We start from the raw sequence: 17,504 nt of genomic DNA on the forward strand, positions 1-17,504 counted from the left end.
AATTTTTTATTAAAAAATTATAAGTTTTAAGTAATTATAAATGTGTTAATGAATACATAATTAAAATATACATAGTATTATATTTTTAAATTTAAAAATAAATAAACATTCACGGGTATAAAGAGCCATTAAACTTCACCTTATTTCGAATTCAAAATTAGTACTTCACTTATTTTTTAAAAGATACTCGAAATTTGACAATGTGATCCAGCATAAAGTAATCGTCATTATCCAGTTTTATAGGTTCAAAATTACGATCTCGATAAAAGCATCTTACAAATACGACAAATTTTTGTAAATGCTATATAGATAAGGATTGATGTGTTTGAGACTCTTTTTTGTAAAATCAAGTTAATAACTAATAGATATCAAACTTACTAACTTGATCGGTGATAGGTTATTGTTTTTCGGACTTAACTCGGTTTTTAAAAAATACTCAAACTTTGAAATTAGTCGTCACCAAATTTGATATGATTACATAATACACACACATAACATACACACGCAAAATACACACAACATATATACATACATACATACAAACAAACAAACATACATACATACATACACACATACATACATACATACACATGTACGTGAGAAAGATGGGTCTGAGTCATCCTCACGTGACAATCCCGACATCGAAGAATATTACATGTAAAATTTTAAGGGTGTATTTGTAAATTCGATCATATTTTATATATTTACAAATATATCCTTATACATTATATGAGAAAATAGTCTAATATCAAGATTTTATCCAAGGTCATCCATATGTGCAATATTATATATACAAGATGAGATTCAGTACAAACAGTCTTAACGTGTAAACCCACCTCCCAACTCATATATAACTTTGGTTCAACATCGTTTATTAAAAAAAATAGTTAAAATTATATTGAATACACATAATTTATAACGAAAATATATTTATTACATTTTATAATTTATTTTTTAAACAATTTAAGACAAGTGTTTAACAAATATATAACTTAAGTTCTACACATATGTTGAACAATAGTTATACTTGTGTAGATCAAATAGATAAAATAATTTTACAATGGTATTATTAATAAAATTATATTAAATTAATAATGTTTCCTTTTTGCATAACCAAATTTAATATTGATGAACCTTAGAAGGATAGTTCAAAATTATGAAATATATATTTAACAAAATTTTAACAACGGTTTTACACATTCTATATTAAATAAATAAAATTTTCATATCTTTGTGCTCTAATTTGATATTGATGAACTTTAAAAGGATATTGAAAGATTAAATTATATGTATTCAATTAAATTCCAACTATTATTTAATAAATTAAGTTGAATTTACGTGTGTGCGGGCACGTGTATTGCATGTGTGTCATTTATAATATATTATCTAATTATTATAAGAAAAGATTAAAATTATAACAGATAAAATTTGAAATGATTTAAATGACGATATTAATCCATAACTCAAGATCAAATTCTAGAAAATAACCCGTGCCTTGCACGGTTTTTTTATGCTAATTTTTAATTATCGTCAATATTTCATAAGCATGAGGATGTATTGAGCACTTCTATAAAAAGCATGAATCATAGTTAGTTGATATGGGCAAGGGATAAATTGGTATGATTAGTTATACCATTAATTAGAATTAATTTAATAATATATATATATATATATATTATTTTTAATATATTTGTTTTATTATTTAGCTATACATATACAATTATCATCTTTTTATTAAAATTTTCAATATCAAACTTTTGAATTATGTGCTAATTTGAGACGAAAAAACAGGAGATTCTGTGATTAAACCGTTTAATATAGTAAATGTATTTGTGAGAATAATTTTTTCTCAAGTTTCTAACTTCTTTATTTTTAATAATTTTTAAAAATTTATTTTTTAACTATACCAATTTTCGACCAATTGATCTGGCTGTTCACAATTTTTTTACAAAAAAAACTTATTTTGTGACCCGGTCTTTGCAAACTTAAATCGATTAGCCTTGTTTATGATTAATCAGGATTACTCACCGATTTTGAGAATAGTGGCGTGGAGCAATAATTCCCCATCGTGTAAAGTCGATACAAAGTTGACTCCAACATTTACGGTACTTACGTTTTATCCCAACTAGATTTGTTGATAAGACCATCTGCGGTGCAAAAGCCCAGGTCCAACTCTTTTGGGACCCTTTTACATGCCACATAAATCAAAACAGATTTTATAAAAAAATCGTCCAACTTCCTCCAATGCAGCACAGCTCAAGTCCACTTCTCAATGATCCCACTTATTTACTTTTTATCTACTTTGTACATCATTTTAAATAGCTATTAATGATCCAATTAGTTTTCTTTATTATAATAATTTGTATGAAATGATAAATAATCATTTAAAAAAAGAAAGATAAATAATCATTAGTTTCCTTCATTTATTCGTTGCCATCTTTTTTTTTTATAGCAATAGCACCTCTTTTGATAAGCCCGGGATTACTTTCTTCACAATAGTGGCGAATACGATCCCAAAATACTTCACCTTTTTGATCTGCACCGATTATAGGATCAGTAGATACATTCAACCATGCGCTAATTAGAAGTTTATGATCTTCACTCCATTTCCACTGAGTTATAGAATCTCACATGTTTTCAACTTCGATAACATCATCATTAAGATCGATAATGGATTTTGTGGACATGAAAATTGAGAATTATCGATATTTGTTTTTTTTGTACGGAAAATAAGGATTCGGGAATGAATATGGATATTGAGTATTCGGGAATTGAGAATTTTGGGGGTTTGAGTTTTGTGAGTTTGAAGGAGAATAATTGTTTGGGTTCATTTTTGATGGTAAAAAATATAAGCTTATTTGAGAAGGAGAAAGAAGTGAATGTGAGTTTTAGAAATTTACTAAGCTTACTATTTATAGTGTAAAATTTTGGAACGTTAAAATTTTAAATATTGCAAAGACTATTTAAACGTTAATTTTTTATAACGTTATTTTGATCAGAAGAATTTGCAGCTTTTCCATTTCATGCAGCATAAAAATGAAATGCAGAATAATACAAGGCAATCATGTGGTTTATATAACATTAAAATAATAGGATGGGGGCACATGTTTGTAGATAAAGTAAAGAGTTGGTCAGTCCAACTACTCGGGCCTGACCAACTCACTCAACATGCTCCAGCGCTGTAAAAGGAAAAGGGATCCGCGGCACGCTCTCCAACGCAGCACTTGGGCTTGCATTGGAGTTGCTCTAAGTGGTCGGGCTATGTACATTCAGTCCGGAAACAATATTAAAAATAACAATTTTTTTGGAGAAATTTAATGAAAATAACAGTTTTTGTAAGGGATTGCTAATTTTAACAATTGAAGTACCCAATTGGCAAATGAATATTTCATTTGTATAATATAACCCATTGACAAATGAGTATTATGAAAATATATTATATTTGATATTCAAATTAACAAATGGATATCTAAAAAAAAAATTGGGATACCCTATTCATAAATGAGTATTTCGTATAAGTCAAGATACCCAATTATCAAATGGTGGGTATCTCACTGGGATAAATAAAACATCTACTTTTAAAATGCAAATTTTTGTTAATCTTTCGGAAAAGGTGGGTAAAAAATAGGGATGGGCACGGACTCCGGCCCGACCGATCCCACCCCGATCCCCGCACCGAAAGTGGCGGGGATTCGGGGATTTTTGCGGGTACGGGTCGGGGAATGTGGACGATTTCGGAAAAAAATCGTGGAACGGGCCGGGGACGGTTTTTTATGTCTACCCGGTCCGATCCCCGTCCCTTACCCGGTTTTTTCCTGCTCTACAATATATTTATATATTCTTATTTATCTTCAAGAAATATGTAAGTGCTACGAACAATTTGTATTTTCTATGTTGTTAGAGATGTTTTTAGATGCTATTTTTTTCAAAATATAAGGTCAGAGTGAAGTATTACAAATGTACTTTGATATTACATAAATATTTCATGTATAAAAAGACAAAATTATTAGAATTTGTAGTTTAATGTTTTGTTTTGATACTTTTTTTGTATATATATTGCATGGAAAAAAAAATTAACAGAAATTTTGATTTAAATAAAATATCTCCGATTACCCGCGGGATCCCCGCTTGGGCCGGGGACGGGGAATGATATATAGTACCCGACAGGGAATGGGCCGGGGATAGAGATGCACAAAAAGCCCGGGCCCGAAAATCTGGCCCGGCCTGATCCGGTCAAAGCCCGGTCAAGCCCGGCCCGGGCTTCGGGCCTCGACGGACCCTATATTTTTAGGCAAAGCCCGGCCCGGCACGGCTCGGTTAAAAGCCCGGGTTTCGGCCCGGCCCGGCCCGATTAAAAGCCCGAAAAAATCCGGTTATAATCTGATTATTCTAATATATTTTTTATATATTTATAAATTCACATTTACTATAAATATAAATAATACTTTAAACACATATATATTTACATATTTGTGATTAATAATATTATTTATATACTTCGTTGCATAAATAATGAAAAAAGATATAATAAGTACACTATATATATTTGGATATCATTGTTATCATAACAATGATATCATTGTTATCATAACAATGATAAAATATATTATATAAACATGTTTATTTTTTGTCGAACTTAAATATTTTCAACGAAGTAATGTTTTCATAAAATATTCCATGTAAACTAATACATTTTTACGATGATCTAGTTGCTAACATATGTATTCTTCGGAATCTCTAATAATACTCGATCCGATTTAAATTAGAAAAAAGCCCGGCCCGATCCGATCCGACCCGAAAAAAAGTCCGGTTAGGCCCGCCTCGAGGGCCCAAATGGGCTTTGACATTTCCGGAAAGCCCGGCCCGACCCGGTCAAAGTCAAAGCCCGAAAAGCCCGGCCCGGTCAAAGACCGAGCTTTTTAAGGCCCGGTCAAAGCCCGGCCCGGTGGGCCTTTTGTGCATCTCTAGCCGGGGAGTAGGTTTAAAGTCGCGGGCTGGGGGCGGGGATAATACTACCCAGCCTCCGTAGTAAAAATAGCCAAAACCCTTTTGAGGTTTGGTTTTAAGAAAACAAGAAAAATAATAATAAATCACCTACATTCACCATTAAGATTTTTATTTAAGCTTGATATTAACAAGCATATTGTGACACATGAGTATGTCAATTTCATAGACAAGTAACTAATAAGCAATGCTTAAACAGCCATAACACACTACATTGGCAAGTTGCTGGTGAATCTGAAACCTTAACATCTGCTTAAATGGCGCCTGCAATTCATCGATTACGTTTCCGTTTACTCGGAAAGACTTGGCAAGAATATCAGCAGATATTTCAGGCTTGGCTCCAAACACAGCATTTCTGAAGAAGTAAATTTCAGGGTTCTGGCTGCTAAAAAAAGTAAATCCTAATCCGCTACTATTTCCCAGATTCTGGCTGTAGTGGTGAATACCTTCTGGGAACGCAAACACATCACCTCTGTTGAGGACTTTACTAATACCACGATATTCTGGACCAGAAGTGACAAATCCTACCCGCACTGTTCCTTCAATGACTATTAGAATTTCACTAGCACGATGAGTGTGTAGAGGACCAACTCCAAAAGGAGCAAAGTCGACACGAGCTAGAGAAAGTCCGAGAGTGTTCAGTCCAGGAATCCTCGCGGCATTGATCAAATTTACAGATACTCCAGCTGCATTTGGTGTTTTACCTACCACGTGCAATCCGGTAGTAAAGAAGTCGTTTTCATTTACAGTCTTGGGGTCCTTGCAAACTGATTCACCAGCTAAGAGTAAACAAAAAAGAAAATTTATCAAGTTGCTTGAAATTTCTCAGGTAGATAGATATTTATCGACAAAGTAAATAATAGCAAAATTGAACGCGTTATAGATGTTAAGCATGTTCAATACCTGAGCCTTTTGCCTGAGAAACACAGAAGTCCTGAATAGGATTACTATCAGAAGCCAGAGCAACAAAGCAAGTTATAGTACTTATGAATCCGATGAAAAGAATGTTGGAGCGTAATGCCATCTTTAAAGATTAAATGATTCTCGTGAGAGTTAATAAGTTGAGAAAATATTGAATTGCTCACCGCTAGAAATGAATTAACATTACGCGTTTATATAGAAAACTTTGGGAGGCGAAGTGTGACATTACGCGTTTAATCAAGAACGAGCCTAATTAATTGGATCGTTCACATAATCAAGACACTGGCAATAAAATTTAACGAAGATAGATGACGTATAAACTTCTTCTTTCATCTGTGTATTTTAGCATTCTATGAAGGATGTACATGCCAGTTACCTGGAAAACTTGATTTTAACCATACTTGTTTAAAACTAACCAATCAGTTAGTAAGGGAGAAAGCTTGTAGTTCTTGTTCTCTATATGAAAGCAATTACAAGTATAATGTCAAGTTGTCAAACATTTTTATGTATGAATCATATTTTGCCAGGTATAGCTTCATTAGATATCATCATCCTATTCTTGCACAAACAAATTAGGCCATCTGCATTTGTTAAGGAACCAGACGCATATCATGCTAATGAACCGGTCGCTCCAAAATCTTTGGAGATTGACACTTTTCAGGTCTTATGTTAATGTTCTAATAGCAGTCAACAAAATCTCTCTTCACTTATACCATAAGTCTGAGCTGATTTGGGTTTGTGCAATTATGAGTATGCAATAAAACTCTTATCAAAACCTAGCTATTAGTATTTATATAGTAATTTCTTCCAATTGCTATTAGTATGCTATACTGAGAAAAGTTCTATGGAGATCACATATTTATCGGAAACTTCGGAGACCACTTATGTTCTGCAATTAAAACACTATGAAATATATTATTTTGTGAAGTATGTTCTATGAATATCACTAATTCATTAAAATTGTTGAAGATCGTTTAAGTTTAATAAGTATAATGTGTATGTTCTGCAATTTGAACAAATGTTCTGCAAATTAAACATGTTTCGTAGAATAAAACTTTTTGTGATGTTCTTCATGCGGTACATGTATGATATTTAAGATTTTGAATATAATAATGATTTTTGTAGAATATTATTCGCAAATAATATGTTTTGCAATATTTTTATGCAAGATTTTAGTTGCAGAACATAAGTGGTCTCCGTGGTCTTCAACGAAAACGTGGTTTTCATAGAACTTGACTATATACTTAACCAGAGCTCTATTTAGGGAGTCCTCCCCCTTCTGTATCTAAATATATTTATGTTGTTATTGATTGATGATTTATATATGGTTGATTGTTATTTATGTTGTTATTTGTTTGATGATTCATGTTGCCGATTATACAATCTTATTGAAAGGGAGTGTTTAAAAGTATAAAATCTTAATTTATGTTGTGGGTTGCGCTAGAAGAGTACAATATATGATAACAAAAATGATTCAAAACAGATAAATGGCATTCATCATTAAATCAAATCAAAGACAGATGAATGATTCAGAAATAGATGCAGAGTAAAGTGTTTCTCAGCACACAAATATTCATTCAAACTGCATAGTCTCAAAATGAAAAGATAAGATAGCTACATGTAGGGACAAGTTCTTATTAATTCCCTGACAAACTAATTTGAAAGATAGTGCAGATAGTGCCAATCATTGTGTGAGCTGGTAAGTCCTAGTTGTCTATAGCACAGCAGTGGTCCCAGAAGGCTACTGGTGAATAGCAGTCCCCTTAATACTCCCCCTCAAGCTGGTTGTGAGGCACAATAACAGCCAGCTTGTGCACGTGTGATTGATGAAGAGAGACATGTAGGACTTTGGTCAGAATATCAGCAACCTGAGAGCTAGAGGAGACTTTTGCAGGAATGATGTGTCCAACCTTGATTTCATCTCGAACATAGTGACAATCAACATCAACGTGCTTCATTTTTCATGTAGGACAGGATTGACAGCTATGGCGAGAGCTGCTTGATTATCATAATGAATTATAGCAGCAGGAATGTGTCCAAAGCCAAGGTCTTTCAGCAGAGCAGTTAGCCATGTAATCTCACATGTTGTGAGGGCCATTGTCTGATACTCTGCTTCAGCAGAGCTTCTTGCCACCACGGTCTATTTCTTGGCCTTCCAGGAGATTGGAGAATTACCAAAGAAAATACAATAGCCTGTTGTTGAGCGTCTAGTATTGGGAAAACTAGCCCAATCGCTGTCACAATAGGCATAGAGTTGTGCAGCACTGTTAGTAGCCAACAATATTCCTTGAGATGTCGATCCAACCAAGTACATGAGGAGTCTCTTTGCTGCTTGTAGATGAGCACTTGTAGGAGTTTGCATGAATTGGCTTAACAGTTGGACTGAGAATGCTATGTCAGGCCTAGTAATAGTGAGGTAAATTAATTTACCCACCAACCTTTGATAGACTTTGGCATCAGGTAGGAGATCATCTTTATCTGTAGTAAGTTTGATGTTCGCTTCAAGAGGTAACTTTAGAGGCTTTGCAGATAACAGACCATATTCTTGAATAAGATCCATGGTATACTTTTGTTGAGATAAGAAAAAACCAGCAGTTATTCTGTCCACTTCAAGTCCCAAAAAATATCTCAAGGGCCCCAAGTCTTTCATGTGGAATGTTTGGGATAACATGTCTTTAAGATTGTGAATCTCAGAATTATCACTGCCACATATAAGAAGATCATCTACATAAATTAACACAACAGTGATACTAGAGTCAGATTTTTTAAGAAACAGACTATAGTCAGACTTTGACTGAGAGAATCCAAATTTAAACAAGGTAGTAGATAATTTGAAGAACCATTGGCATGGTGCCTGCTTGAGGCCATACAGAGCTTTCAATAGAAGGCATACCAACTCAGGATCAGATTTTGTGTACCGGGTATTAACTGTAATTCTATCTCCAACATGAGAATAGCCTTGAGGTAATTTCATATACACTGTCTCATGGAGGTCACCATGCAGGAAGGCATTGGTGACATCCATTTGTATAGTTTCCCAATCAGCAACTGCAGTTATAGCCAACAAAGTTCTCATTGTGGTCATCTTGGCCACAGGAGCAAAAGTATGATGAATTGTAATTCTTTTTCATTCCTTTGTTCTCGAGTACAGATCATGTACTTATAGTATGTACAGGCTGCTAAATATGGAAAAACAAACCTACAATAACTAATTACAAAAGACCTGGCTAAGATTGTGGAAATACAAACTTTATGCGAGAGATTGATACTAATCACATATCTTACCAATCAACATTATTTACAGCTCATAATAACACTCCCCCTCAAGTTGGTGCATGAATGTCTTCAATGCTCAACTTGTCTAAAGCGCTATGAAATACCTTGCTTGAAATACCCTTCGTAAGAATATCGGCTAATTGTTCTTCTGATTTAATGAATGGGAATTGAACTATATTGGCCTCAAGCTTTTCCTTAATAAAGTGTCTATCTACTTCAACATGTTTTGTCCTATCATGTTGAACTGGATTTTGTGCAATCTGCATAGCTGCTTTATTGTCACAAAACAATCTCATGACCGAGTCAGATGAATAACCAATTTCCTTCAGCAATTCCTTTAACCAAAGAAGTTCGCAAAGTCCTTTAGCCATGCCACGAAACTCAGCCTCAGCACTAGATAATGCAACAACTTTTTGTTTTTTACTTCTCCAAGTGACTAAGTTGCCTCCAACAAATGTTAAATACCCTGAAGTAGACTTTCTATCAGTGATGTTTCCAGCCCAATCGGAGTCTGTGTAACCATCAATTCGGAGATGTTTATTCTTTTTTAACATAATACCTTTTCCAGGAGATGCTTTTAAATATCGTAGGATTCGAGTAACGGCTTCCATGTGCTCTTTACCAGGGTTATGCATAAACTGACTTACCAAACTCACAACATATGCAATGTCTGGTCGCGTATGTGATAAATAAATTAATTTTCCAACAAGTCATTGGTATCTCTCTTTATTAGTGGGCATCTGGTCTGGATACTCTCTTAACCTGTGATTTTGGACTACTGGTGTTTCTGCTGGTTTACAGTCAAGCATACCGGTCTCAGCAAGTAGGTCAAGTACATACTTTCTTTGCGAGAGAAATATTCCCCGATTTGATCGAGCCACCTCGATTCCTAGAAAATATTTTAGTCCTCCAAGATTCTTCATTTCGAACTCAGCTGCTAGATATTTTTCAAGATTTGCGATCTCCTTCTCATCGTTCCCGGTAATTATCATATCATCGACATAAATTAAAAGAGCGGTTACAGACTTTCCTCGATGTTTTAGAAAAAGAGTGTGGTCTGAATTATTTTGTTTAAATCCGTACTTCTTCATTGCCAAAGTAAACCGCCCAAACCACATCCTCGGGGATTGTTTCAGGCCATATAACGATCTCAATAACTTACACACTAATCCAGCGTGTGAGCCAGTAAAACCGGGTGGGATGTCCATGTACACTTCCTCTTCAAGATTACCGTGAAGAAACGCATTTTTGACATCAAATTGGTGAAGTGGCCAGTCTAAATTTGTAGCGAGTGATAGCAGTACCCTAACCGTACTCAGCTTTGCCACAGGTGAAAATGTCTCTTTATAGTCAATGCCGTATGATTGTGTGTATCCCTTTGCAACAAGTCGTGCTTTGTACCGATCTATTGTTCCATCCGCCTTGTACTTAATAGAAAACACCCATTTACAACCTACTGTTTTCTTCCCCTCTGGTAGTGGTGTAAGATTCCATGTATCATTCTTTTCTAGAGCTTCCATTTCTTCAATTATTCCACTCTTCCATTTTGGATCATTCAAAGCCTCTTGTACTGTGTTGGGAATGTGTTCATTAGACAATTTGTGCACAAATGTCTTGAGTGGCGGTGACAGCTTCTCAGTACTCACATGATTAGCAATCGGATATTTTGTCCTTTCTTCTACATGATCTGGTGAACATCTATTAGGTGGCTTACCACGATTATACCTGAAAGGCAACTTGTAACCAGTAGAATAATCTTTAGTATCAGAATTATTTAAAGATGGTACCTCAAGATTATTCTCTGAAGAAGACATATCGGTTGATACTGGAACGAGAGGGGCTGGTCTTGTACATCTTCTATGTCATTGTTCTCCTCTAAAGGCATGTCTCCATTTCTCGTCTCACCCACATCATTTCCCATTTCATTTATCAATTTTACTGGAGCCATACTTTCAATATTTGTCACATCCATATTTCTCACATGTGTGTCCTGGAAGCACGACCAATTTTCCCAATCATGATCATTGGACATATTCAGATTTTTACTAGAAATCTCCCCCTGAAGAGAAGAATACCGACCTGGTTCCTGAAAAAAATATTCATTTTCGAGAAATGTAACATCCATTGTCGTGTATAAATGCCTGGTAAGAGGATCGTAACATCGGTATCCCTTCTTATGTTGTCCGTAGCCCAGAAAAATACATCTTGCTGCACATGGATCCAGTTTACTTCGTTGATTTTTGTGTAGATAAACATAAGCCACACATCCGAATATTTTTGGCAGAAGCATAAGTATAGAAGGGAGAGAAACATGATGTGAGAGAACTTGTAATGGGGTTTTAAAGTTCAACACCCTAGATGGTATTCGATTTAGCAGATAGACAGCAGTAGTAATTTCATCTGTCCAGTATTGTTGAGGTGTATTTGACGAGGTTAAAAGTGCCCGGGCTGTTTCAAGTATGTGTCTGTTTTTTCTTTCCGCTATGCCATTTTGTTGTGGTGTTTGAGAGCATGTTTTTTCATGTTGTAACCCATGCATTTGAAAGTATTCTTGCATTTCTTTATTATCATACTCTCCACCATTATCAGAACGAAGGATCTGAAGTTTAGCTGAAAATTGTGTTTTAATCATAGCATGAAAAGACCGAAAAATACCAAATACCTCACTTTTATTTTTCTTTAGGTACAACCAAATCATACGTGTGCAATCATCCACAAAAATCACATACCATCTAAAACCAGACAAATTTGGAATGGGAGCAAGTCCCCATACATCAGAATGAACTAACGTAAATGGTGTCTCGCATTTTTTCAAATTTGTTGGATAAGAAACTCGATGACTCTTAGCTAAAATACATGATTTGCATTTGAACAATGTAATGTCTAGGTTGGAAAACAAACTTGGAAACATATGTCTTAGGTATGGAAAAGACGGGTGCCCCAGTCGGTGATGCCACACCCAAATTTCTCTTTCTTTAGTACTACTATGACTAGCAATGTTCGCCTGCCCAACACTAAAGTCATCCATGTAGTACAACCCCTCTCGTTTAGTACCACGACCAATAATCTTCTTCGTGAGAATATCCTGAAATAAGCAGAATTCAGGATAGATTAGAACACAACAATTTAATTCCTTAGTAGCTTGTCCTATTGATAATAATTATTTGATAGAGCAGGAACAAGTAATGTATTTGGTAGAGAAAAAGAGGACGAAACAGCCACTTCTCCGGCCCCTGTAACCGGATATTTCACCCCATTTGCATTTATAATGCATGACCTCCTTGGTTGGGTTGTTTTAGTGAAGTCTTTTGGATCAAAAGTCATGTGGTCAGTCGCTCCCGAATCAATTATCCACTTACAATTACCTGAGTCAGTGTGGACACGAGAGCAATTAGCAGCAGCAGTTGACATATCCTCTTGAGTAATAAGAGAGAGATGAGGGTTGGTGGATATTGAAGGAGTGTTCTCAGCATTAACAAGTGCAACCTGACCACTTTCACATTTTTTTTTGCCTTAAGTTCTTGCCACCAATCCGGATATCCATGTAGTTTGAAACAAGTGTCTTTAGTATGTTTTGTATTCCCACAGTGTGCACAACCTTCATCACTAATCTGTGCTTTTGATCTCATTGAAGTATCCGGTCTCCCATTTGTAATCATGCGAAGTGGATTTTGTTGTGGTTTTCGTCCACCTTTCGATAACATGACCATGCTAGTTGTGGTTTCCTCTTTTTTTAACATTATCGTCTGTCTAAGATCTTCCCGACGGACATAGCCATAGGCCTGTTCAACCGTAGGAAATGGTTGAAGTTGAAGCACATCAGCACGAATTCTATCCAAACGATCATCAAGTCCGTCCAAAAAAATATAAACTCTATCTTCCTGTATCATAGAGTTGTATTTTTGTATATCATCTTCACATTTCATAGGGTTTGGCCGTCTGAAATCGATCTCTCTCCACAGGCCTTGGAGAGAGTTGTAGTATGTCTCCATTGATCCGCCATTTTGTTTGAGCCTCATCACCTTCCTTTTAAGGTCATAAACTTGTGATGTATCAGTGCCGTCGAAATATGTTGTAGCAATAGCATCCCATACCGCCTTTGCGGTTGGAAATCTGATATAGTTTCCAATTAGTTTTGGGTCCAAGGAATTTATTAACCAGCTTTTCACCACTGAATTTTCAGTTCTCCATTTTCTGAAATTAGGATCAACTTCTAATGGTTGTTGAAGGTCTCCATTTATGTATCCCAATTTATCTTTAGCAGAGATATACATCTCCACCACTTGGGACCAGATTCCGTAATTTGTACCATCTAATTTGATGCCGATTGGTGCAGCAACAGGTTCATGAATTGTTGAGGTTGTTGCGTGCCTCAATATTTGTGATATACTCGATGTCAGGTCTGCAAGTACTGAAGGATCTGTTTGAGAATTTCCGGTGGATGGATGTTGTGAAGGGGTTTGGTCATCTGTTTGTGATTTTTGTGTAGCGGGGGTATGATCTCCCATCTTACACTGGTTTCTAAGATATTATTCTGAGAAAAAAATGGAGTCCGCAAGCCCTAGGTTCTTGGCTCTGATACCATGATGAATTGTAATTCTTTTTCATTCATTTGTTCTCGAGTACAGATCATGTACTTATAGTATGTACAGGCTGCTAAATATGGAAAAATAAACCTACAATAACTAATTACAAAACACCTGGCTAAGATTGTGGAAATACAAACTTTATGCGAGAGATTGATACTAATCACATATCTTACCAATCAACCTTATTTACAGCTCATGCTAACAAGTACACCCCTAGCAGAAAATTTATCTGAGATAAATTCTGGATTACTAGCAAAGGCCAGACACCCAAACACTCTAAGATAGTCGTAATCAGGAGACTCATTAAATAAGGCATGATAAGGAGTGGTGTTGTTTAAAATAGATTAGGGCAATCTATTTATAATATGAACATCACACATAATACAATCACCCCAAAATGATATAGGTAAATTAGCATGAAATCTTAGAGCTCTAGAGACTTCAAGTATGTACATGTGCTTTCTTTCCACTCTTACGTTTTGTTGAGGTCTGTGAGAGCAGGATGTCTGGTGCATTATCCCCTTTTTCTGAAAGTACAAAGCACACTTGCAGTCTCGAAATTCCATGGCATTGTCAGATCTTATGACTTTGACTGGTGTGTCAAACTGTTTTTTAGCATATTGACAGAAGGCTTCAATGACAGGGAAAGCTTCTGATTTCTGTCTAAGCAGGGAAACCCATGTATGTCTGCTTTTGTCATCCACAATTGTCATAAAATATTTCATATTGTCCTTAGTGCACACCTTGTAAGGCCCCCATATGTCTATATGTACCAGGTCAAATATTTTATGAGCATGAGAGTCACTTAGAGTGAATGGGAGTTTGGTAAATTTGGCCATGGGACAGGTTACACAAATCTGAGAGGAAGTTTTTGTGGTTGAGATTTCAGGGATCAGGTTGATTTTAGACAGGGGTGCATGTCCTAACTTGTGATGCCATACTGTTACATGGGGTGATTTAGGGTTGGAGTTGGCATTCAAACAAGCAGATGCAGATTGAAATTTAGACAACCAAGTTGTAGGTTTATTAGTGTGAACCAGATAATACAGTCCATGTTTTGCTTCTCCTACAGCCTTAATAGCTTGGGTTGTGACATCAAGTATAATGCAGTGTGTGGGTAAGAATTTGACTTCAACATTGGTGTGTTTTATGAGTTTTTGAATAGACAAGAGATTATGTTTAAAATAGGGAACACATAGTACATCAAACAAGTGCAGGCCATTATGAAGAATAGAAGTATCAGTGTGAGTGATTTGTTCTGTAGCCCCTGTAGGAAGATTGATGTGATTTTTGGAAGTGACAGCAACTGGTGACACCAAGTTAGAAAGATTTGCAGTCATGTGATCAGATGCTCCGCTGTCGATAATCCATGCACCAGAATCACCAACAAAGGCATTGCAGCTCATCATTCCAGATAGTTGCATTAGTTGAGCAATTTGACTTAACTGTTGAGGAGAAAAACCATCAGCACTAGAAGAGTCTGAAGCTTGAGCTGCATTTGCAGTTCTAAAGGGTTGTTGTCTATTGTTGCTCGACCACTTGCCTCTAAAAGGTCCCATGTTTCCAGAGTTGTTTCTAGGAGTAGGCTTTTGCAGTGGTGTAGCTCCAGGACCCTTATATTGCAAGTGCCATTTTGGATATCCGATAACTGACCAACATCTATCAGCCGTGTGTCCCTTGGCTCCACAGGCAGTGCAGTTATAGACCTTTGATGGTTGCCCCTTACTATACATTGCAAGGATTTCATGCTCCGAGTCTTTATTGGTAAAGAGATCTCGTTGAGTTTCTTCTTGCTGGAGCATGGCAGTAGCAGTTTCAACGCTAGGTAATGGTGTGATCAACTAAATCTGACTCCTTTGAGAATAATACACATCATTAAGACCATTTAAAAACTGGAAAAGTTTATATTCCTCCTTCTCGACCTCAATCTCACTTAGCAATTTGACAACCTCTGATGTAGGTGCAGTTATTGTAGGCAACACACATTCATAGCATCAAGCTCTTACCAGATTGTTTTTAGAGATGTATAATAATCAGTGACAGACATGGTGTGTTGTTTTATTTCATAAACACTTTTGTTCAATTTATATTTTCGAGATCCATTTGTAAGTGAAAAACGCAGCTCAAGATTATTCTAGATTTCTTTTGAAGTATGCATATAAATGACAGATTTGCAAATAGCAGATGAAAGATTAAAGGTTATCCAGGATATTACCATGTTGTCACAAGTCTTCCACATCTCTGCCTTGGATGCATCATCTGCAGGAAATGGTACAGTTCCTTTGACAAACCCCAACTTTCTTTTAGATGACAAGCTGATTTCCATATATCGTTTCCATGCTCTGTAATCTGAGCTTCCTTAGAGTTTTTCCACCTGAATGGAACTGGGATTGTCTGAGGGATGAAGAAACAAAGAATTCACCATGTCTTGATATGACAAACGAGCATTGGAAGCTATCAATACTCAAAGAAGATAAACAGAGTTGGTAGATATAACACAACTTTTGGAAAAAAAACCTGAGCTTGATAAAAGTAGATTTGAAAAAAACAACAATGTAAACAAACACTTTCAAATAGTGTATAGGCTCAGAAATAGAAATCAGCTACAGAGCACTTGACAGCTCTGATACCATGATAACAAAAATGATTCAAAACAGATAAATGACATTCATCATTAAATCAAATCAAAGACAGATGAATGATTCAGAAAAAATGCAGAGTAAAGTGTTTCTCAGCACACAAATATTCATTCAAACTACATAGTCTCAAAATGAAAAGATAAGATAGCTACATATAGGGACAAGTTCTTATTAATTCCCTGACAAACTAATTTGGAAGATAGTGCAGATAGTGCCAATCATTGTGTGAGCTGGTAAGTCCTAGTTGTCTGTAGCACGGCAGTGGTCCCAGAAGGCTAGTGGTGAATAGCAGTCCCCTTAATAATATAAGTATAAAATATTGGGACCTTACTTCAACATTTAATGACGTTCATTATTTCACCACCGCGAGGATGCGTTGAGCACTTTTATAAAAAGCGGAACGGGAATCATAGTTTTTTTTTTGACAGGGAAAACGAGAATCATAGTTAATGATGCCAGCAAGGGATCAATTGGTTGGTTTAATTAATTATACCATTAATCAGAATTAATTTGGCATAATATTATTTTTAATATATTTGTTTTATTTTAGCTATAAATATACAATTAACATATTTTTATAAAATATGGAGTATTTAAAAAAATATATATAATTAGATAAATATAATTTTCAATATCAAACTTCTGAATTATGTGTCAATTTGAGACGAAAAACTATGAGACTCTACGATTAAAACGTATAAAATAGTTAATATATGTCCGAGAATAATTTTTTCTCTTAATTTTTACTCAAGTTTCTAACCTTTTAATTTTTTAAAAATTCATTCTGTTAATTAGATTGATTTTTGACCAATCAATCTGGCTGTTGACCAAATTTTTACAAAAAATATTACTTTGTGACCCGATCTTTGCAAACTTAAATCCATAAGCCCCGTCTACGATTAATCAGAATTTCCCATGGTGCAAAGTCGATACAAACAAGGAATTGTTAAGAGAGTTGGCTCCACGAATCCTAACATTTACCGTAATTTTAACAATTGGGATATCAAAATGGCAAATAGATATTTCATTTGTATAATATACCCCATTGACAAATGGATATTGTGTAAACATATTA

At 35.3% G+C, this 17,504-nt stretch overlaps 1 protein-coding gene across 1 annotated transcript; it reads right to left on the minus strand.

Annotated features, from left to right (window-relative positions):
* Positions 1–5,082: 5,082 nt before the first annotated feature.
* Positions 5,083–6,063, minus strand: LOC141723891 (putative germin-like protein 2-1). Its single transcript, XM_074525834.1, has 2 exons — positions 5,908–6,063; positions 5,083–5,783 (listed from the first exon to the last, which is right to left on the minus strand). The coding sequence occupies exons 1-2, from the start codon at positions 6,026–6,028 to the stop codon at positions 5,182–5,184; spliced, it is 723 nt and encodes a 240-aa protein (XP_074381935.1). The 5' UTR covers positions 6,029–6,063; the 3' UTR covers positions 5,083–5,181.
* Between the last annotated feature and the right edge of the window lie 11,441 nt (positions 6,064–17,504).

The sequence above is a fragment of the Apium graveolens genome, chromosome 5 (genome assembly GCF_009905375.1).
Source record: "Apium graveolens cultivar Ventura chromosome 5, ASM990537v1, whole genome shotgun sequence".
Lineage (NCBI taxonomy): Eukaryota > Viridiplantae > Streptophyta > Magnoliopsida > Apiales > Apiaceae > Apium > Apium graveolens.